General features: G+C 50.9%; 1 protein-coding gene across 8 annotated transcripts in view; it reads left to right on the top strand.

Annotated features, from left to right (window-relative positions):
• The window catches only part of PAX2 (paired box 2), an 88,142-nt gene that overhangs the window by 43,694 nt on the left and 22,937 nt on the right, over window positions 1-21,511 (top strand). For 5 of the 8 annotated variants that reach the window (XM_037804512.1, XM_037804515.1, XM_037804516.1 and 2 more), the window contains exons 4-5: window positions 322-441; window positions 5,917-5,985. In XM_037804512.1, coding sequence (XP_037660440.1) covers window positions 322-441; window positions 5,917-5,985 — 189 coding nt within the window. The remainder of the gene's footprint in view (window positions 1-321; window positions 442-5,916; window positions 5,986-21,511) is intronic. The other 3 variants (XM_037804518.1, XM_037804514.1, XM_037804519.1) reach the window with 1 other exon arrangement.

Genomic DNA, 21,511 nt, shown 5'->3' with positions numbered 1-21,511 from the left:
GGACCACTGAAGCACTTTCTAGATGAAGTCAGTTTTGTGTTTCTTGAGCCTGCGCTTCATTCATCTTCAGTGGAATGAGTTCAGGGCCCAAATGAAATCTGTAGATCTACAGAGGTTACCATTTACCCCAGGGCTGGGCAGAATTGAAATGCCTGAACCATAGATGGCAACATGTTCCCCCTTAAGCCTCAGCAGAAGAAGAGGAATATGCAGGCTCCCCGTCACCCCTTATTTCCGTTGTCCCCTCTGCCCCCGGCCCTCGGCTGTGGCCTGTGATCACAACTGCAGCCCTGACGGCGTTTTTTCCTTACTCTCGTCCAGTTCCCAGCACGGCCTCCCCTCCTGTTTCCAGCGCCTCCAATGATCCAGTGGGATCCTACTCCATCAATGGGATCCTGGGGATTCCTCGCTCCAATGGTGAGAAGAGGAAACGTGATGAAGGTAGGGAGGAGGGAAGAGGTTTGGCTTCCCCTTTGCATGCTTTGTCCTTGGACTGAGAGCTCCGGTTTCGGCCCGGCCTTGCAGCTGCTCTGCTGTGAGATCAGTTTTAGTAGCAAAGCCCAGGCACACCCACTGCCCTGCTGGCTCCTGGAGCGAGGGAGAGAGGCTGTGGTGGGGCCATCAGCTTCGCCATCTGCTCAGCAGCCTCAGCAGCCTCACCTTCCACTGGGACTCACCCCACCTCTCCCTGTGGGAGGCCAGGGTGAGAAGCATGAGCCCTGTACCTTGGGAAGGTGTTGGAGGATGGGGGACAGCTGGTCTGTGACCTGAGGATGAAAGGCCAACCTGTCTTGTCCTTACCTGATCCCAACCCATCAGAAGGTGGGGGAGCAATGTCATTTGCCAACTGACCCAAGTGTCCTTTCTCTGTAACACCTGGACATTGCCCCTATTAAAGCCATCCAGGGAGCTGGACATGGGGCTCCTCTCTATTCTTCTCCACGGGAGGAGACACTTCTCAGGCTTCTCTCTTACCCTACCTCTCATTTCCCTGGAACATCTCAAGGTGTAGCCAGGGTGTTGGGCAGGGCATTAAAGGGAGTAGGGAACGAAGGAGAGGAGGGGAGGGTAAAGGAAATAAGGGGGTACTGAGATGAGATTCTGGGTCTTTCCTCCATTGACAGGTGTGGGGGTGAGCTTGGGGGAAGGCATTTTACAAATGTAGTGTCATTAGGGGTCCATTGGGGAGCATCTGGTTCTCGTCTGGCACATGAGGTGGGCACAGGGCTAGCAGGCCCCAGACAAGCAGAGACATCAGTGTCCAGGGCCTGTGTCCTGTCCCAGCTCTCTCGTGGTCCCCACCGGGGAAGCTGTAACCACCTGGTTTAGGCAGGTATGTGATTTTAAGGGACTCTCCCAGGAAATGCACAGGATCAGAATCCTCTAAGGGTGTGCATAAAGGGGGTTTTCATATGTCCCATTAGCCCAGGACTGTCCCAATTTATGCCTGTTGTCTCTGTTATCTTGGCCAGTCAGCATCTCCTTTTGCTCTCAAAAATGTCCTGTTTGAACAATAAATTATATGGTCACCCCAAGCATAGGCAAGCCCTTGATGCCCTCTAAAGGCAGCTTTAGAGGATAAGGAATAGAGCAAAGGAACATGGCTGAGGTTCCCTGGGCCCAGGCAGAGGGGAAAGGGAGTGCGAGAGCCTCAGCCTTCGGCGGAGGGACAGAGTGCGTGAGAGGCCTCCGACTGGCAAGACAGTGACGACCTGGTGCTGGCCTCCTTCCAGAAGCCCTAATGGCCTCGTTTCACAGGGAAACAGCTTGTCTGGCTCTATTTCTCCTTCTTCCAAAATATCCAAACCCATTTGGCTGCCACGGCCTTTGCCACTCACTAAATTTCATTGTGGTTGTTTTGGCGACAGCCCCTGATGGGCAAGGGGAGGCTGAGGGAGAGGCTCTAAGTCCCAGCTCTCCCTGGGGGCTTCCCATGCTCAGGCCTTAGCCAACCTCCCTGGCACCCAGGTGATTTAGAAGGGTTTCTCCTGTAGCCACCAGATGCTGCATTTTTACATAGTGTGAGATGCCCAGGGGGCTGGGGGAGGCCACAGGAGCCCCTCTGTCATGGCCTTTACTCTCCCCTGTGGCCCAAGTCTGGGGCCAAGCACGTCCTGTGCTCTTTAGGCTCCTATGGGCCATGAAGGGAGGCCGAGGGTGGAGAAGCCCTGGCGTGAGGCCATGGCCCACCCTGGCCCTGATCAGAGCACTCTCCTCTCTGAGCAGCTGATCACACACATTGTTTCAAGTCACCTCCATTCAGTGAACATTTCTTGACCATCAGTTGCAAGAAAGGCTTGGCATTATAGGATCCCAAAGCAGATCAAGATATGATTCTTGTCCTTAAGGAGCTCACAGTCTAGTGGAGCGTGGAAAGCACGTGAGCCCAGAGAGCAGAAAGGCCCCTGAGATCTCTGTGCTGTGATGGCATCTGGGCTGTGGGCCATGGTAGCTGGGGAGGGGCTGGACTGTACCCACAGACAGGGAGGATGTCCAAAGACAATGGTAGCATGAAATTCTTTCTGATATTCGGAGCCTTGTGACCAGACGGTTCTGTGGCGAGAAAATGCTGGGATGAAAGGGCAGGAGGTAAGGCTGAGTAGATGGGTTAGGATCACAGGACAGCAGGCCAAGACTGTGCCATCTAAGTTTTGTTCTGAAGGCAGGAGTAGCCACTGAAGGTGTCTGGGCAGGGCTGGGTTTGGGGAAGATCGCCCTCCAGGGATGTGATGGTGATGGAAGCAGGGAGACAGCTCAGGAAATGGTTGAAGTCTTCTAGGTGAGAGATTCTGGGGACCTCTAAGTTTTCTCTTACTGCTTAACATTTTCTGGGCCTGGCCACGTAGAAAGAAGGATTGGAAGTCCTGCTTCTTTTTTTCAAAGGGGGGGGGGCGATATCTCTGGCCTTGATCCCCTCCTCCTCTTGACCAACCCCAGGCCAGACCAAACCATCCTTTCCCTGGTGGAGACCAGAGCCCATGAGGGAGACCGCCTCTCCCTGACCTTCCACTGATCCATCCGGCCCAGGTGGGAAGGAGAAGAAGGCAGAGGAGAGAGTGAAGGCAGACTTTTCACAGCCTTTCCTCCCCCTTCCCCCACCCTGGGTGCCTCCAAGCAGCCAGGCCCCAGTATGCATTAGGGAGCAGCTCAGATGATTAAGAATAGGGGAGATAATTATGTGTCAAGATGATGTAGCCCAACTCCGCAGTCAGGCCAAGGTAGCAGAGCGGCTGGCAGGCTGCTGCAGGAGGCAGCCTCAGGCAGGGGTGCCCAGACACCCAGGTGTGTCCTTCAGCGATCGGGCCAGGACTGCAGGCAAAATGGGAAACTGACCTGGGGGACTGAGGGGTGTTGGGGCAGGAAGGGGGCTACATGTCAAGGGGACCAGACCTTAGAGGAAGGGTAGGGGCACCTCTCCCTCCAGGAGGACCCCCGATGCTCCTGCCAAGCTGGCCATCCTTTGGCCCCAAGCACCTTGGCATCCCCCTAGAAGTGCCATGCCCTGAGGGCACACCATGAGCTTCTCTGTCCTCAAGGAAGCCACTCCTGCTCCTGCCTCTGGTACAGCTCGGCCTATTCTTCAGCTCTAACAATGTCCCGGTGGTGGGCATTAGCGAGGACAATCACTGCAGTGTGTGCCGGTGTTATTGGAGCCGATCTCAGCAGCAGTGACTGGTGTTCATGGTGATAATGCCCAGAGCGCCATTGGCACTCGGCTATGGGCAGTGTTATCAGAATCTGCGGCAGTCATATTTGTGAGGGTATTAGTAAAGGGCCGATCAGCCGAGGCTCTGGGGCAAAAGGAAACTGACAGCAACTGTGAGTCTGCTTGGGATTCCTTCTCATTCCTTGGTCTTTGGAAGCGTGGAGACCCACCCCCCGCCCCAGACTTTCCTTTGAGAAATGTGCTGGTCAAGAAGCTTCGACCCTCCTCCCAAAGGTCCAGGAGCTCCCAGGAGACAGAAAAGGAAGTGATGTCATGAAGCATTCAACAGGCAAGCTGCCCAGCAGTCTGCGAGGGCCGAACCCCCATTCAGCTCCATGCTAAAATGCTCCTCTCTTCTTATGGGCAGGTAGACACTGATTCCCTGCATGGTACATGCCCTGGCTTCAGTGGCATAGGGGAGGGACTCTGGTACTTCTCTATCTCAACCAAAGTCCTTTGCCTTTACCCAGTTGACTTCTTCTGGGGCCCAAAGCATTGCTGTCCTCCAGTGTTGTTGCCAAAGCCCAGAGCAGTTACATAACTTGTCCAAAAATCCAAATGAAGTCATGCGGTGTGCGTCTGTTGATCTGTGTGAAGCAAGGCGTGTTGTTGTCATCCTTTGATGTGTGGGATCGCAGGGGGCTGTGATTTTGCATTCCATTAATTAGGTGCACAATGAATTGTGCAATCAAGTGGTGCCAAGTCAGTGCAGTTGTGCTTTTGCAGGCAGGGCAGGTTGCACAGCTGCAAACGGCCGAGTCCTGCCACTGTCTTTAATGGCTCCCTTCTGCTTTGGATGGAGCTGTAACTGGAAGAAGCAGTTTATTTCCTCGGTTACTTTCTCTCTGAGCGGACCCCGAGGGTATTGCTCAGGTTAGACTAGGAGCAAAGGAGGGGATTAGGCAGTAGAAATGAGCATCACCTGCCCTGGCTAGGAGCCCTGGCCTGAGGCAAGAGAAGGCTGCAAAGGCTCCCGCCAGGAAGGAGGATGAGGGGTTGTGGCCAGCTGTGTGCAGTCCCTGGAGCCCGTGGGTGGTGTGCTCCATGGGGAAGAGAGGGGGCTCTGGCATGAAGCAACACTGGGTTTGAATCCTAGTGTGACTTACTAGCTGTGTGACCTTGAGCAAGTCACCTACCCTCCCTCAGCTCAGTCTTCTCCTTTGTAAAATGAAGATGGTCATAGCACTTACTTCACGAGGATTCCATTAGATCATGGATTGAAAGCGTTGAGGCAACTTCCTCTTGGAAGACAGGAGTGAAAGCCTAACTGGCAGGTTTATGTTTTTAGGGGAAAAGAAGATGTGTCAGAAAGAAACTTATTTGTGCACAGGCTCTCTAACCTTGATGCAGCTCCTGGTAAGTGGGGCAGCCCAGGGAAGCTAAGGCTGGGACAAGATAACCTGGACGGGGCCAGTGTGGCGGGAGCAGACGTCAGCCTCGCCGTGTGATTTGGAGGACCTCTGTCTGGCTCTACCTACTCATTTGCTCTGTGATTAGCCTGATGGGCCACCTGTCATCTCTTCGCCTCCACAGGCGCTTTAGATGTGTGTACGTAAATACAGGACCTCCTTTTTTTTAACAGGGGGCATCCTGCACATTTCAACTCCCATATGCAAGTTTACTTATTTTCTTTGGAAAATGTGTGTTTGTTTTATGGACCCATATGTCATTTTTTAGTCTATTTATGCAAGTGTGAATATGTGTGTTTCTACCCTTCTGAGATATTTGACTGAAAGGGGATGTGGAATGCCATGTGTTGGGAAGGACTACAGTTTTCTGAGTGGTGTATGTGCTTGAAGAGATTATCAGGTGTGCGCAGGTACATGTCCCTTGGGGCCAGTGAGCGTGGAGGGCTTGAAGCCAGGTCCGAGTCCACGGTCCTGAAGCACAGGTGTGTGTGTGTGTGTGTGTGTGTGTGTGTGTGTATGTGTAGCGATTTGCCCAAAGGGCCCCGTAGGCATCACCCTGCATTCCGTTGGCAAATGGATGGGGTTGTCCCAAACCTAACTCCAGGGGTGACTGTGGACCACAGCTGGGGAAACTGAGGCTGGGGACCCTTACACCCTCAGGTTGTGTAGCACTTGCCATTCAGAACCCTTGCAGCCCTTTGAAGAGGAGCCTGGTCTCCCAATCTGGGGTCTTACCCCTGGTCTTCTACCTGCCTGTCTTTCAGGATCTCTCAGTGTCTGTCTGTCTCTTATTTGCTCTAGTCGAGGTATACACTGATCCTGCCCACATTAGAGGAGGTGGAGGTTTGCATCTGGTCTGGACTTTAAGAGGTATGGGGGCCAGAGGGAACATGGTGTGGGGGTCAGGGGAAATAGCCTGGGGGTGGCGGTTAGAGACCATTCGGAGAGTGGGTTTCTAAGGGTCAGGGATCAGAAAACGAGGCGGTGGCTCGGGCCTCCACTGGGAAACTAAGAAGCTAATAGAGCCTGGAGGCCTGGATCCCTTCCGCCTTGGGCCACTGATGGGGTTTGTGGCTGAGGCCCCTGTGGCCTGCAGGGTCAGGCACCCTGTGGATGGGGGCACCTTCTCCAGCCTTTGGAAAAACAAAGCAGATCAGGTAGTAAAACAAAAGCAAAGGAGACCTGGAAGTACCTGACAGCCCTAATTCATCACGGCCCAAGTTTTTTCCTGTGTTCCCATTATATTTGTTTGTAAAAGTGGAAATCAATTTTGAAGGTAATTTTCTGGAAAGAATGGAAGGGAGGTGGGAGGGCCGGATAAGGCAGAGATGGTAAAAGGAAAAATTTAGGCCAGGCACAGCCCAGGGGCAGCTCTTGGCAAGGTGAAAGAAAATTGCATATTCAATCTCCATCCATGAATCTCCCTCACTGCTGCCCGCCTCCTGCTTGAAAACAATGAAGGCTTTTTCCCAATGCTGGGCAGGGCCTCGGTATCAGCCTCACTTTAACTTCAGGGTCATTAATTCCCTGATTATTGAAGGAGAAGAGAGGGTTGCAGCATCGTCAATTCCAAAGGCACCCCCTCCCCCCATGTGATCAGGAACCGGCTGGGGCAGGGTGGGGGGCAGCCAGGGTGAGGCGAGGTGTTGTTTCAGAAGATCAAGGGGTAGGGAGGGAGGAAATGGGGGAGCCAACTGGACTGGGGGCGAAGGCAGCCAGGAGGAGGGTGGAAGGAGGCAGTCATTACTGCATACCTCTGTTGTGTTGTTATTGCAAATTAAAAGTAGCATGTTCCACTCCACAGCTATCTTTGGGGAGGGAGGGGCACCGAGGGAGGTGGGGGATCTTATCATTGCTTCTTCAGCAGACCAGCCGTGGTGTCACCGTGTGAGGTGACATTTGAATTTACAATTCCGCTGAGAAAAGCCATTAATTCACAAATTAACATTTCTCCCTCTCCCTCTCTCTTTAACACTCTCTCCCTCTCTCACATGGATGTGCAAGCAATTGAAAAGACAAAGGAAATAGCCTTAAGGAAGAGACTTTACTGCTAGTCTGTCTGTGCCGAGATTGCTCCCCCTGCTTCCAGATAGATAAACCAATTACCTGAGCAGCTCCTCTCCTGGCCGCCCGGATCGCCTCCTTTTGTAGGCTGCCTCCGTGGCTGGATCCCACTCGGAGTAGCTCATTAATGTAAACCAGGCACGCCCTGGTCACCGGCTTCTCCTCTCGCTCTCGGTCTGGCAGGGCAGCGGGGGGGAGTACAGGGGGTCAGAAAAGGGGTCAAGAGGGACCTCTGGGGAAGAGGAGAGGGTGCCATGGCAGAGTGGCCCAGGCCCTGGGTTTTGGGGTGCAGCCGGGCTGTCTTGGGTGAGAGCTCCTGGTGGGCTCACTCTGAACCGAGTCCGGGCTGGGCACGGGCAGGTGTGCAGGGGCAGGGGCCAGGGCCTGGCTCCCTCAAGCCCACGGGGGCTGTTCCCTGGGGCCCTGTGGCCCGGAAGCAGGGGACGGGCCATGGCGCAGGGGGAGGTGGGTGCTCCCTGCATGGGAGGGGCGTGGGGAGGTCTTGCCGAGTGCCTGCCAGTTTAGCGGGACAGGATTCTGCCAGAAGCAGCTGGGAGGGGGGCCGGGGGTGGGGTGCCCAGAGGGCATAGTGAGGTTGCACCATGCAGAGGAAACAAAACGAGGTTGCCCCGACCCCTCAACCTGAACGCATCCCTTGGGCACAGCTGTCTGTATTCCACAGATCCTCACCTGCCTGCAACCATCTCCAGCAGCCATCCCCAGCAGCCATCCCATTCCCAGCCTCAAAAATACCCTCCTAGGATGTGGGCTTGGGGGTGGTGTGCCCTCAACTTAAAGATGTGGGCAGGGAACTGCAGAGCCCCTGCTAGACACGGCGAGAAGACATTAGCTTGGCAGAGGGAAGCTGAGGCCAGTAAGGAGCGGTGCTCTGGGGATTTCTGCTGGACTTCATCTCACGCCCACCCGGCATGTTTCACAGACCCCGCCCCTCCCTAGGCAAGTCCTGTGGAAGTCCAGAAACCAAATCCACATGAACGTCATCACCTGTCTGTACAGTGCCCAAGTTTCACTGCCTTAGCAAAAGTTCAACCCATGTTTATTTTCCAACTAATATTCAAAACCTGGCTTAAAGTCCACTCTGGTCTGAGAAAAGGCTGAGTTTCAAAGATCAGCATTTGCTGAGACACACACGCACACTAATCCTCGTATCAACACACATTCATTGGTATGAGTGTATTTTTCTAGTAGCCTGGGAAATTAGTCCATTCGTACTAATTTTTCTTAGTTTAATCACAGATTTTAACTAAACTCTCTCGGTGACGTTGGCTATGAGCCCATTGAACACTGACTGTCGCTCATACAGAGGCAGGTGTAGGTTATGCTGGTGCTTTGCCCAGACCGTTACCTGGGGCCCTGTGCACATAGGGACTTGCGGTTTCTGGGGGAAGGTCCAGGGTTTAGCCATGGCTGTGTGTCGCTGACACAGACACTGGAATGTATACATATGGCTCTGCTTTTACACCAGAGACTGCAGCCAAGTCATTAGCCACATTAGTTTTCCGACTTTTTCATGCTGATGTGGATAAAGAGCCACATTTGGTTGTTTGGGATTTTGAGATTTAGTACAAGAGAATATTTTTCATGTAGTCCTCAAAAGTCAGAATAGAAAAGTCAGAATTCATCTCCCAGGAGAGAATGTGTAGACTGGACGTAAAGGTCAAGGAAATTGGGGTCGGAGTAGCTCAGGTGTTATTACAACTTTCACCAAAGGCCATCAGGCACTCCTCCCCCACCCCCCATTTGCACATTCAGGTGCACGTGTGTGCACATCCATCTCTTCACAATATGTCTGCGACTCCTAGTCCCCTGCTTGGCAACTACCTTCCAGCCCTGCAGATAGGCACCGCTCTCCTTCCCCCACTGGCAAGGGCACCAAGCAAGAAATCCGCTGCCTCAGCTCTGCCCTTCTCCCCCAGCGCAGGCTGCGGACGCGGAGGGTGGAGCCAGCACCAGGCTGTCCCCCGGGCCCTGCTGCTTGCAGCGCCCCGGGCACCTCCTCCTCTGTAGACCAGCGGACAGTGGAGAAGGGCAGGCAGCTGGCACAGGGGACCCCTTGGAAAGAGGATTTGGAGAGAATGGAGGCTGGGCAGACCCAGGGTTGCTGCATGCCAGAGAAAGGGTCCTGGCAGCCTCCCCCACCACAGCTGCCTGTACAGAAGTGGGGGCCTGGAGAGCAGGGAAGGATCCCTCCCCAACCTGCCTGTCTCAGGGCTTTGGTGTCCTTAGGGCTCTCTGGGACCCTTCCGTTTTGCCCCGTGGGGATGGAAAGGCAAGGAAGGGAAGGGGAGGGCTGGGGCTGGCTCAGGGGCTGGGAGACAGATCACCAGCCTCAGAGCCGAGATGCAGCAGAGCCAGTAATTCAAACTACCCTGACCCTTCGGTGAACCCGAACCTACTGACCTTGACAGCAGCAGACAAGGGAGACCTCACAAACCTCCACCTGCCTGCCAGCCTCACCTCCTCTCCCTCCCTCTCTGGGAGCCCTGTGGCCCCAGCCTCCAGGTGGCTCTGGATTTGGCCGTCCTCAGGAAATGTCAGCATCCCCTCCCTCGCCAAGGCAGCCACCTGCCTGCCTCAAAGCACCCTGTGTGCTCACTTCCCCTGGAGGGGGTGCTTGGGCATCTCACGGGGGTCCTTCCAGGTCTGGGGCCAGGGGTCCTGGGGCCCTGCATTGGCTTTCTCCATGAAGGAGAACTTTTACACCTTTCGCCTTTTCCTGCCCCAGCCTTCATCTTTTTCAGAAGTACTGGCTGTAGTGTGTGTGTGTGTGTGTGTGTGTGTGTGTGTGTGTGTGTGGTCTGAGTTACACACAGGGGCAGGGATAAAATGTGATCGAGACAGAGCAGACAAGGGGGGGGGGGAGAAAAGCCTGAGGAAAGCAGCCCCAGGAACCTGCATTAAAGTAAATGCAGTTTATGAAGTTTAGGCTTTCCTCCTAGGGAGAGCTGGATTCCATCCAACAGCCTCTCCGAGCGTGCCAAACAGTTCCTGAAGCAGAAAGTGTAGGCAGGAGAGCGAGCGAGTCAGCGACAGGGGGGGAGACACACACTCACCCTCACACACACACACACTCACTCGGCTCACTCAGTCCCCTAGGCTCACTGCTAAGCCAGGGATGGAGGGATGCAAACGGGTGTGCTTGGGAGGCGTGACTCGTTCCAGGAGCGGCACGTTCCTCCACAGTGTGGATGCCCAGGTGGGCTGGTGGTGCGGCAAGCTGGGCCCGGGGCAGGATGGACTTCTGGGGCCAGTCAGCCGGTGGAAGCCCCCCTGGGTGAGGGGCACTATGAGTCATCTTAGGGCGGTGGATCTGAGGACTAGGTTGCGAAAGGGGCCAGAGTGTGGTATCATTGGGTCTCCTAGGAACCCACCTTTTCTTCTGGTGCTGGGGATCCATGTCTCTCGGACACCTTGGCCTACTGAAGACAGCTACTGGGGTCCCTTAAGGAGAAACCATTACAGACAGTATGTTTTTTTTCTTGGAATTCAAAGGAAATAAATGGTTTACAAGGTTAGGATATGGAAACTGTTAGAATGATTTCCAAGCTGCTTGGAGTACCTGCCTTTCTAGACCCTTCTTCATGTGCACAAGCACATGGGTTCACAGAGGGGAAAGGGGGGAGTGTGTGTGCACTAATAATAACTAAGAGGGCCCAGGTCCTTGGCTTTGGAGGAAAGAGGAATTTGGAGGGGGAAATGGCCAGAAAGGAAAGCGTGTAGCAAAGGTGTCCCTGCAGCCTGCAGGATGGGTAGCACCACTCTCTGCTCCCCAGGGCCTTAGAGGGAGTCTCAGCGGGGGTCAGGCAGGGGGGAGAAGCCCATCTTCCACCTCTTCCGGGAGCTTTGCATCCCTATTCAAGTTCTTCCAGGAGCTGGGACAGAGGGGGATGAGGGAGGTTGAGTCATCCAAAGGCAGAGAATCCAAGGGAAGAAGAGGTAGCAGGGAAAGCGAAGGATGGGCAGAAAGTGCGGATGGCAGAGAATACTCTGGGAAGCCAGGTAAAGCCAGGCATGGAGGAGAGCAGAAACTGGCCAGGGATGGTTTTCGCCCTTTTCTCCCCTTCTCTCTCCTTTCCACCCCCACTTCACCCCTCCCCTCTTCCCTCCACACATCTTTATTGGTTCCGGTAATAGTGTTGATTTGCATGTCAGCCAAAGCCTTGCTACACACACAAAAAGAAAACCCCAGCCGTGGCGGTGTGGCAGTGTCAGCTCTCGCTGTTGTTCGACAGTGTAAAATTAAATTAATAAAGCCCCCAACACAGGAAAACATAACAGGAAATTAATGGCCTTTACTGTCGCTCTGATGCAGTCATTTGCAACCCTGCTTTCCGCACCAAAGACTTCATAAATGCAAGCAGTTTCTCTAAACAAGCATACTTAGGGCGGCCTGGTATGTAATTTTTCGCCTTGCTTGTGTCCTTTGAGCTAACAAAGCCCCCTCCCCTCCCGGCCCCAAAGAGGTTTCTAACTGGTTTTGGCTTTGGCTTGAGCCCAGGGGGGACAGCCCCAGGGCACAAGACCCCGCTCCTTCCCTGACAGCCCAGTCCGCTCCCAGTAGACAGACACTCAGCGAGCCCTCCTTCCCCAGCAGCCCCAGAGCAGGGAGCCTCAGCCCCTGCCAGCAGGCCGGCCGGTGAGCAAACTGATCACTCCCGGGAATTCCCCCAAGCCCACCCGGCGCTGGCCCCTCCCCCTTCTCCCTGGGCCTGTCTTCCCTCTCCCTTGCATCACCTCTGGCCTTCCCTTCCCTCCTCCCCGACCTGTGACCTGTACCACCACCCTCACCCTCCTTCCACTCCTCCCTCACACACTTGGTCACGTGCTCAGGCTAGTTTGTGCATCAGCCAGGAGCACCCAGGCCCTGCTTTTCCATAGGTAACCTGGGGGCCCTTGTTTCGGAGGGGCTAACTTATTCATTAAGCAGGGAAAGTGTGCTGGTACAATTCCCCCAAGTCTCCCTGTTCCCTACAAGTTGGTTAGGAAATACGAGAGCCCTAAATGATCATTGAGGCCATCCTCTGTCCCCAGGCAGATTTCCTGGAAAGCATTTCAGAGAGCTGAGAGTCTATGAGTTTAACTTCATTTTGGTATCTAAATAGGTGGGGTATTGAGAAAACTTACACTTTGTCTTGGGAGGTATTGAGCCTAAGTGCCAGCTGTGTTTGGGGTGTATGAGAGGAGCCAATGGCCAGGATGTGGATCTCAAGGAGCTTACACTCTATTGGGGGAGGCAAGGGTATTACGCGTCCAACAATTATTAGTTAAGTAAATGCTGAATCACATGGTATGCATGCAATCAGAATTCAGGGAAGTGGTCTAGAAGATCAGAAAGAATGGGTTGGAGGAGGACCTGGGCTTGAGCCTGGAGGTGGCTAAGATCCCATGTGGAGGGAGGCTGAGGGTGGTGACCAGGAAGAGTCTCACATTCTTAAGTGTCATCTGTCTTATGTGCTACTCACAGTAGAACTCTCCTCTTGAGCAGTTCTGCCTGGGAGGACATAGACCCACCTAGACATAGGACATAGATGACAGACACATGCCTTGATACTGAGTCAGTATGGTCTTGAGGAAAGAGCACAGTATTTGGAGTCCAAACATCTGAGTGAGAGCTCCGCTTCCATTTCTTACTTGCTCTGGGACCTTTGGCAAATTAAATAATCTCTTTGAATCTTAGTTTCCTTATCTGTGAAAAAAAAAAAAAGATGCTTACCACAAAGAGGGGTTGTTAAGATCTCCCATTTGATGCCCCTAATTTTCTCCCTCCCTCCCTCCCTCCCATTCATTCCACCATATTTGTTGAGCACCTGGCAAAACTCTGGGCTGAGTATAGGGCAGATGTCAGAGATGAGGTTCCTCCCTGTCCTGGTTGTCCATCTCTGGATTCATTCTTGAATGTTAATGTCCCTCTTAAATGAACACTGAACTCTAGAGACAGTCTGGCCAACGCCAAGTACAGTGGAACCATTGTCCCATCTCCATCTGGAGACTTTACATCTATAATGCAGCCTAAGATTACATTCGATTTTTTAGCAGCCGTGTCAGACTCAAGCTCATATTGAGTTCGTGGTCAACTAAAACCTGGAGATCTTTTTCACACCAATTGCTATCAAGCCAGGTCTACCCATTCCGCACTTGTGTAATTGTTTTTTTTTTTAACCTAAACATAGAGCATTCCATTTATCTCTGTTGAATTTCATCTTGTTGGCTTCGGCTCATAATTCCACCTTATTAAGATCATAAGGATGTCTTCTATACCTTCACCCAAGGAGTTTTTTTTTTTTTTTTCAAAGAGTTGAGTAGATAAAATAAAGGCAAGCTACATGGTCTTCCACTTGAGACCTCCCTTCAGGTTACAATAAATGAATGCTCTAGTTACCACTGAGCCCAAAAGCTATCAACCATTTCACGTTTCTTTGTCTTGTCCATAAAACTAGGAAGGAGATTCTTTACCAAATATTAACATTCACTACATCCATAATCAATAAATCAACCAATAGAAAATTCCTACTCAAGTTGATGAGCCAATTGAATGCCTGCTATGTATAAAGCACAGCAGGACTGATTTACACAATCCTTGACCTCAAGAAGCTTATAATCTAGTCAGGAGATAGATAATAATTCATCATTATACAAGCAGAATTCAATTACTGCTGTGATCCAAGTATTAAGAGCTATGATGAATGTTAGAACAGGGAGCAGTTGTTTCCAACCAGGGCAGTTGGGGAAGTCTTCATGGGGGAGGCATTTGATCTGAGCATTGCTACCAAGTTCATATGCCACAACTTACTCTTGGTGATTTCATGCAGGCTCAGGGTATCACCATTTTCTTTTTTAGTGCCCACAAATTAGCTGTATAATTAGTTCTTTTAAAATATGTCCAGAGCCTGATATTGAATTTACTGGAATATAGTTTGCATAAATCTACCTTCCCCTTCTTTTGCAAGTCGGGATGGCATCCGGCTTGCCCCTGCCTCCCCCTTTCTTTGTGACCTTTCAAGGATTATCAACAGCAATTTCGGGATCCTATCTACTTTGTTCCCTAGAGTCCTGATATATGAGGTATCTGAGCCTGGGAAAATTAACACAATTGAAATGGCTAGGGGTTACCTGTCTGGCTTCTCCCTGACCTGGGCCCAGCACCCCTGCCGGCACTTTCTGTGCTGCTCCCAGTTTGAAGACTTTTCTTTGATGGAGAAGACAGGCAAGCTGGGGGTGGAAAAGTTCTGTCTTCTTTCGCTCCACTCTCAGTATTACCTCCTCTTCCCAAGCCCTGAGCTTAAACCTGCCTTTCTTTTTGTTCTTTCTCCAAACATATTTACCCAAGTGCTTTTTTGTTGTCTCAGCTTGTTTGGAGCTTTTGTTTTCCTGACAGACTCATGCTACTCTTATAACCATCCTTAGTCATGGTCCCCTCCTTCCATCTGTTGTGTGTCCTTAATAAGAGGAAAAAAATAAATGTTAGTCTGATGAGAAGTGTAGTACCTGCTCATTGTGAAATATTTGGAAGATAGAGTAAATTTTTAAAAACATTACCCATAATCTTATCACCAAGAAATAATTTTTTGATCTGTTGATATTTGGTATATTCTTTCCAGTCTTTTTTCCTGTGCACATATAATTTATATATATATATATAATTGTTTATCAAAATTGGAGTCATAATGTATGTATAGCTTTGTATCTGGCTATTTTCACTTAACATTATATCAGGACCATTTTCACATATCATTAAATATTCTTCAAAAACATGATTTTTAAATGGCTGCATAATCTTCCACTGTTCGGCATACATGTCCTTTTAAAATCTAGGCTCATCATATTTTAAAGCTTATCCTTGTGCAACAACAATGTTATTCTTTAAATGTCCTTGTCTTCCTACTCCCCCCACCCCAATTCCACTCCCTGTCTTTTGTCAGGTTGCAATTTTGAGCTTCATTGAGAGTCAGAATTTCATTTCTCAAGCATCCTACCATTATGAAATCATGTTCCCTTCTAGGATCTCTTGCCATGGGGTCATATGCCCACCCTTTAGCTCAACACATTAGCAGTTTTCTTTCCTCTAGTCAGATTCTGTCCAATGTCCCTCCATTGCTACGGTCAATTCTTAGACATGGTTGCTTTCTCCCCAGATCCCTCATCACTTCCCTTTTATCAATTTTTCTTTCTTGGTCAGTATTAAGCAGCCCAGAGTAGTGAAAAGGGCTGGTAACCTCAGTTCCAATTCTAGCATTGACTGGCTGTGTGACATGGGAAAATCACCTGGCCCTTCTGAGCCTGTTGTGGTTTTCTCTTTTTTTAAATCTCTAAATATCAGACTAAGTTACCTCCATGATCCTTTCTAGCTGTAAACTGTGACAACTCTGAATCCAGAGAAGCAATTGCCTTTGTTGCTTCTTTTTCCCTTCTAAAATGTAAAGTGTGCAAGGCAAGTTAAGAATTTATCAACATTTGCTTGTAGAATTCTATTCAGCAAATCAACCAACTGGTAGATTTACAAATGAAAATGATGAGAGCCCTGCCTTCAAAATATTCATAGTTTAATGGAGAAAATTTAAAACAAACATTAAAAAATAACTCTGATGCATATAGATTCTAATTTGACTCTGCCACTCATTGGCTGTAATAAATAATTTTGGGGCAAGTTACCAAACCGCTCTAGCTCTCGATTTCCCCAGGTTGGGAGTTCAGCTGCCAGAGACATATTGCCGGGTTTGGTTCTGGCTCCGCCACCACTTGTTAGCTGCATAACCTTGGGAAAGTTCCTTAACCTCTGCACTTCGTTTCCTTGTCTACAAAATTCCTACTTCAGTTCTTGTGAAAATTAAATGAGTTAATATATATGAATTTCTTACATGAGTGCCCAGTATATACTAAGCACTTAATAAATGTTGCTGTTATTGTAAGGATTAAATCAGTGTATGTATATTAAGCACAATGTCTGCTGACTATAGTAGGAACTCAATCGATTTCAGCTATTACTATGGCTATTTTTATTATTATTTCTACAATAGAAGTTTGGATACTTCCCTGTTCCCTGGAACACAGGGAAAGGAGAAACTGCTAGGGGTGGAACTTAGCAACCCTCTCGGATATATCCAAGGAAACTCAGTCCAGAAAAGCTCAAGTGAGCAACAAAACTAGGGTTTTAACCCAGGAGATGTTACTACCCGTCCTTGTTGATGTTAAAATCTGGTGCAGTTAGTGTCCTGAGAGGCGTGTGGGTGTAAATGGGTACAGCAAGACTGAGGCCAGGCTGGCCCAGCGGCTACTGCCAGCCTCTGGCTCTGCCATGAACCCCCTGGGTGCTGGTGTTTAGAAACTGGACTTAGTCAAGGACAGCAGGTGGTTTGCCAGGCCTGGAAGGCTGGGCAGAGACTCGTCTTGCTCAGAGCCAAGCTTTGGGCAGATTTCCAAGGGCCTCTTCATGCCCTCCTCTTGAGCTTGGCTTGAAGTTCCTGGGCAGGCTAGACTCACAAATAGTCCAGTTTAAGTGTAGGAGGCAATGGGGTATGTCATTATCTCTCCTTGGACCACAGAAGGCTGCCTGGGGTGTCTGCACCGGCACTGCGCAGGGTCCAGCCTCTGAAGCACATTGCAGCATCCCCTTCCCTCCTCTCGCCTCCTTTTCCTATCTATTTCTTCTTTACTCTGCATCGCCCCTCACCCTCCCTTCCCCCTTTCCTTTCTCCCCTCCCCTTTCCTACCCCCCCCTTCATTCTCTCATACTCTTCCCCTCTCCTTTCTCCTCCTCTCTCTGCCCCTTCCCCTCCCCACTCCATTTATCCTCACTCTTTTTGCAGTCAGGACGGCACCCGACCTCGGGGGAGCAGCCCCATTCCTCAGCTTCCCAACCTCGCCCCCGGTTCCCGGTCAGATGGGAGGGCCCGGGGGCAGCCCAGAGCTCCGTGCGCCGCCGTGGGGGTGGGGCTGGGGCTGCATAGACGGGCTGCCCTGAATGACAAGCGGGGATATTGATCGCATTCTGAACTCAGCCCAGCCGATAGAAGGTAATTAATGACTCCATTTGCCTCAGTACCGGGGAGAACAATTGAGTTTGAAACAGCAACAACTGGCAGCTGGGGAGACTGGGGGACAGCCTGGGGCTGAACCCCTCAGAGGGGGAAAATGGTGTGTGGAGAAGGGAAGGCAGAAAGAGAGAGGAGGCAGAGGCGTGGAGAGAGAAGGGTATGGAACTAACGTTTGGACGGAGCCCCTACCCCCAACCAGAGCCGGCCCCTGGCCCCTCCCACTCTCCCCAACCGTCTAAGGCCTGAGGCCCCCCATCAGCCTCTACCCCACTTCCTCCATGCATCTCTCTTTTCTTCCCATCCCACTTTTTCAAGTCATTTCCGGTCTGCCAGATGAAGTAAGACTGACTTTCCCCAAGGTTGCTTTTTGCCAGGTGTGTGACTGTGGATGTTTTAAACCCTTCCTGAGCCTGATCTCTCATTTGTAATATTGAAATAATGACACTTCTTGCAAATACTCTGCGAGGCTTTGAGATAATGTGTGAAAAGCACCTTGAGATGCCTAGTATGTAGTAAGTGCTAAATAAATGATATCATGATGGTGATGGTCTTTGACATAGAAGGCAAGCTTGATAGAGTGGAGAGAGCTTTGAAGGCAGGGATCCCTGAGTTCAAATCCAGGCTTCGCTACTTAGTAAATGGACTATGTTGAACAAATAATTTTGCCTCTCTGAGACTATTTCCTTAGCTGAAAAGTGAGAATAATAATAATAGTAATAACAATAATAATAATCAGTGCCTCATAAATTGAATGGACTTAATGAGTGTGACATCCCTAATATTGTTAGTTTCCCCATGACAGGTAGATATTTGTATTTAGGCTTAGAAAACTGAAGTTAGCATTGTTCTTTAATATATTTAAAAAATTCCTCTGTCATGCCTAATTCCTGTTTCCTGGGATATGTGGGCAACCCCTCATTCATTCCATCCCAGTGTTGTAGACTTTGATGAGCCTTGACAATTTCTGACCAAAGAAATGGCATTACTTTATTCTGTTTATTACTACCACCCCCATTCAACTTTCAGTCAAGGCACAAGACTTTCTCTTGTCCCTTGCAATGAATACCTTGGGAATCCAGGTAGAATGTAAACACACAAAATAAGAAGGACAGAGCACTTTTGTTTTGTTACTTGTCCCCATCCCCATACCCAAGACATAATATTCAGCAACAGCTCCCCTCCCCAAGCTGCTGAGACCTCACTGGACAATGCCATTCCTGGTTGGCCAAGGAGATGCTTCTGGCCTGGGGTCAGAGAGATGGGAGGTCAGACTCTGCTCAGGGGCAGCCCAGGGATAGATAGAGAGTGACAGGGCTAAGCGAATGAGATCAGACCTTTTAAAAGACATTAAACAACGAATTATTGTAGAAGAAGTACGTGCATGTTGCACGAAGGCTGAACAATACAGAAAACCTTGGACAAGAAGGAAATAAAAAATTTCTCATGATCAAGAAGTAACCCCTATTGCCATGATGCTGGCTCTTCTTCCAGTTGAGCTGATCATTGGCTTTGCCGGGAGTCAGGGGCCCCCCTGCTAGGAGCCCCACACTCTGGACCTTGGCTGAGCAGGTGGCCACTACTGTTCATTGGTGCAGTCGACAAATTTCTGTGGAGCATTTTCCCTGTGCCACGCTCCCTGGAGGATATGCCCTTGAGCTAGATGCTTACTTCTCGTTTAATCTGCACCTCATTTACTCTCAGTCTCAGCTTCCTCACCAGCAAAAGGGAGACAATAATCCCTACTCACCTGGGAGAGTGGTTGGGAAGCTCAAGCAACATAAGGTCTGTGAAAGCTTTTTGTTAACTGCTAAGCAAATATGACGTGGTCAGAGGAGAAGACAGCAAGAACCTTTATTTCTCTTGAAAGAATAACAAATGTCACCATTTTAACCCAGCAGTTTATTTAATTTAATTAATTTATTTATAAGCTCCTGCCCCATTCCAGAAAGGATTGGTGGTGGCTCACTCTCCTTGAGAGAGCTCATGTGTAGTAGACAGAGTACTGAGAATGGGTTCCAGTTCTCAGAGTTCTCTTACCCAGTTGTGTTATCTTGAACAAGTCACCCTACCTCACCGCCCACCCCTGCTAGTTTTCCTTACTGTACAATGAGGTCTTTGTACCAGCTGTCCCCTATAATCACCTATAATCATTCTGGGCACAGTCTGGGGCCCCTGGGTTTGGCAGCCAGGTAGCAGAGTGAAATGATTTAGGGTGCAGGCTCTGGAGTCAGTCAAACCAGAATTCAAATCCTAACTGTCGTTCACTAGCTACATGGCCTTGGGCAAGCTGCTTAGCCTCTGTTTGCCTCAGTTTCCTTATCTTTAACCTCGTAGGATTGTTGGGGAGATTAAGTGAGCTGTGTAAATGGCACATAATAAGCTCTTGGTACTTGTGAGCTGTCAATGAATGGTAGCGGGGGGGGGGGGGCTGTCTGACTAGCTCGTGCTCCCTTCCTTGCTTCCCAGTCTAAACACGTGGCCAGAGATGCAAAAGAATAATTGGAATTGGTCCAGAAAGCCCAAGATATATGGCCTCCATACTCCAGCCGTCTTCCTGGAGCCCTGACCAGGGGTCAGTTGGTATCTCTAGAGGTGAGGGCCTCCTGTCATTTGGGAAAGGCTCTCCTGAGGACTGTCTCCCCATTGCTGGGCAGGCAGGCCAGTATTATCCCAACCCAGCTCCCAGGGACACAGGAAGCTGTAGAGGCTGTCCCTAGGGCCCGTTCTCAAGTAGCCTCTGCCACCTGCTTTGGGTGGCAGTTCTGCAGCTCCAAGGTTCAAGTTCTGCCCTTAACTGGAAACATGGTGTTCTCTGGCCTTTGCACAGGGGCATGGTAGGTAGGCAGGAAGGTGTTGCTGAGAGAGGCAGGGGCCTCCTGTGGAGCAGAGCTGATGCTGTCAGAAGCTAACAAGAAGTGGGGGTGAGGGAAGAAGGGGCATAGGTTTCCCAGAGGCCGGCTGCAGGCCCTTTCTGCATGCTCTGGCAGCCAGGGATGCATGTGTGGAACTTGCCTTACACGTGACTAGGTGTCCTGGGGTGCCAGGCCAGTCAGGTGGCCAGTCCAGAGAGCTTCTGTCAGGGATCTGGCTTTGAATGCCATCCAGGAGAGCCTATTCATTTGTTCATTCCTTTGCTCATTTATTCCTTAATGCAGTCATTTATTTAGTCTCTATTCTATGCCCAGGCCCATGCCTGGCCCTGGAGCTACAGAAATGCATCAGCCATGGTCCCTGCCCACAAAGGAGCTCACAGCCTGGCTCCTTGGTATCAGGGGGCTGTAAGGTGGGGAGTCTTCCTTGGGATGGATGGTATCTAATGACTCACACATTTTCCTTCCCTGCTCACTCTGAAACCTGGATCAAGACCTGCTTTTACCCGTTCCTCTATCTCAGCTCATCTCTACCAGAGAGCCTTTCAGTTTTGGGGCCTAGCAGTCCTCTCACAGTCCCATTCCAGCCCTCTCCCTTGCTGTCACTCTGGAATTCTGCCCTTTGCCCCTGGGAAGTCCCACCCTGAGCTCTCCATCATCTTGGGGACAGCCTTCCAGGTGGTGACGACCACTTTGTTTTCTCCTCCATTCTATTCCCCTCTTCCGTGTTCTCTTTTCTTCTCCACTCTTCCTCCTCTGCTCTCTTCTCTTTCTTCCCTTCGCCTCCTCCCCTCCAAACCCACCCCCATCCAGGTCCTGGGCCCTCCTTTGCTAAAGCTCAGGCTTCAGGGAAAACTGAGCCAGCTGCTTTCATTTCTGTGGCAAGTGTCCTCACTCCAGCCAGCACTTCCCCAGGCTTCCCGGATGGGGGCTTCTTCCCTTTTCCCTCTCCCTCTTTCTTCCCTTCCTCTACCTCAGGGCTTCCTCTTCCCTGAGCTTCTCTTTGGACTGAACCTTCAGACTCCAGGGCTTCTACCAACCTCCTTTCCCCCTTGCCTCCTGCTTGCCCTTCCTCCTTGCTTAGTTCCCCACTTCCTTCGCTTGCCGACCTCCTCCAGGCCCCACCCCACCTCCTCTGGAGAGAGCCTGTGAGAGCCTGTGGGACCCCCTTGATGGTTTGGGAGGCTGCCTCCATGCCCCCCACCCCAGTAATGCCCCCGCCCTCTCCCTGCCCCGCTAGCTCACCTCCCTGTTCCCCCGTAACTTCCTTGGCGCTCCTCCACCATTCATCATCACAGCTGCCCTTCCCGCCTCCTCACTGCCTGCCTTCTCTTCTCCTCCTCGTGCCTCCTGCAGCCTCTCTGCGTCCTCTACATGCCTCCAGCACACCCCTTGTTTTCCTGTTCTCCA

This window comes from Choloepus didactylus, chromosome 15 (genome assembly GCF_015220235.1).
Source record: "Choloepus didactylus isolate mChoDid1 chromosome 15, mChoDid1.pri, whole genome shotgun sequence".
NCBI lineage: Eukaryota > Metazoa > Chordata > Mammalia > Pilosa > Megalonychidae > Choloepus > Choloepus didactylus.
The sequence above is the reverse complement of the archived record's forward strand: the minus strand, read 5'-3'. Positions and strand labels throughout refer to the sequence as shown.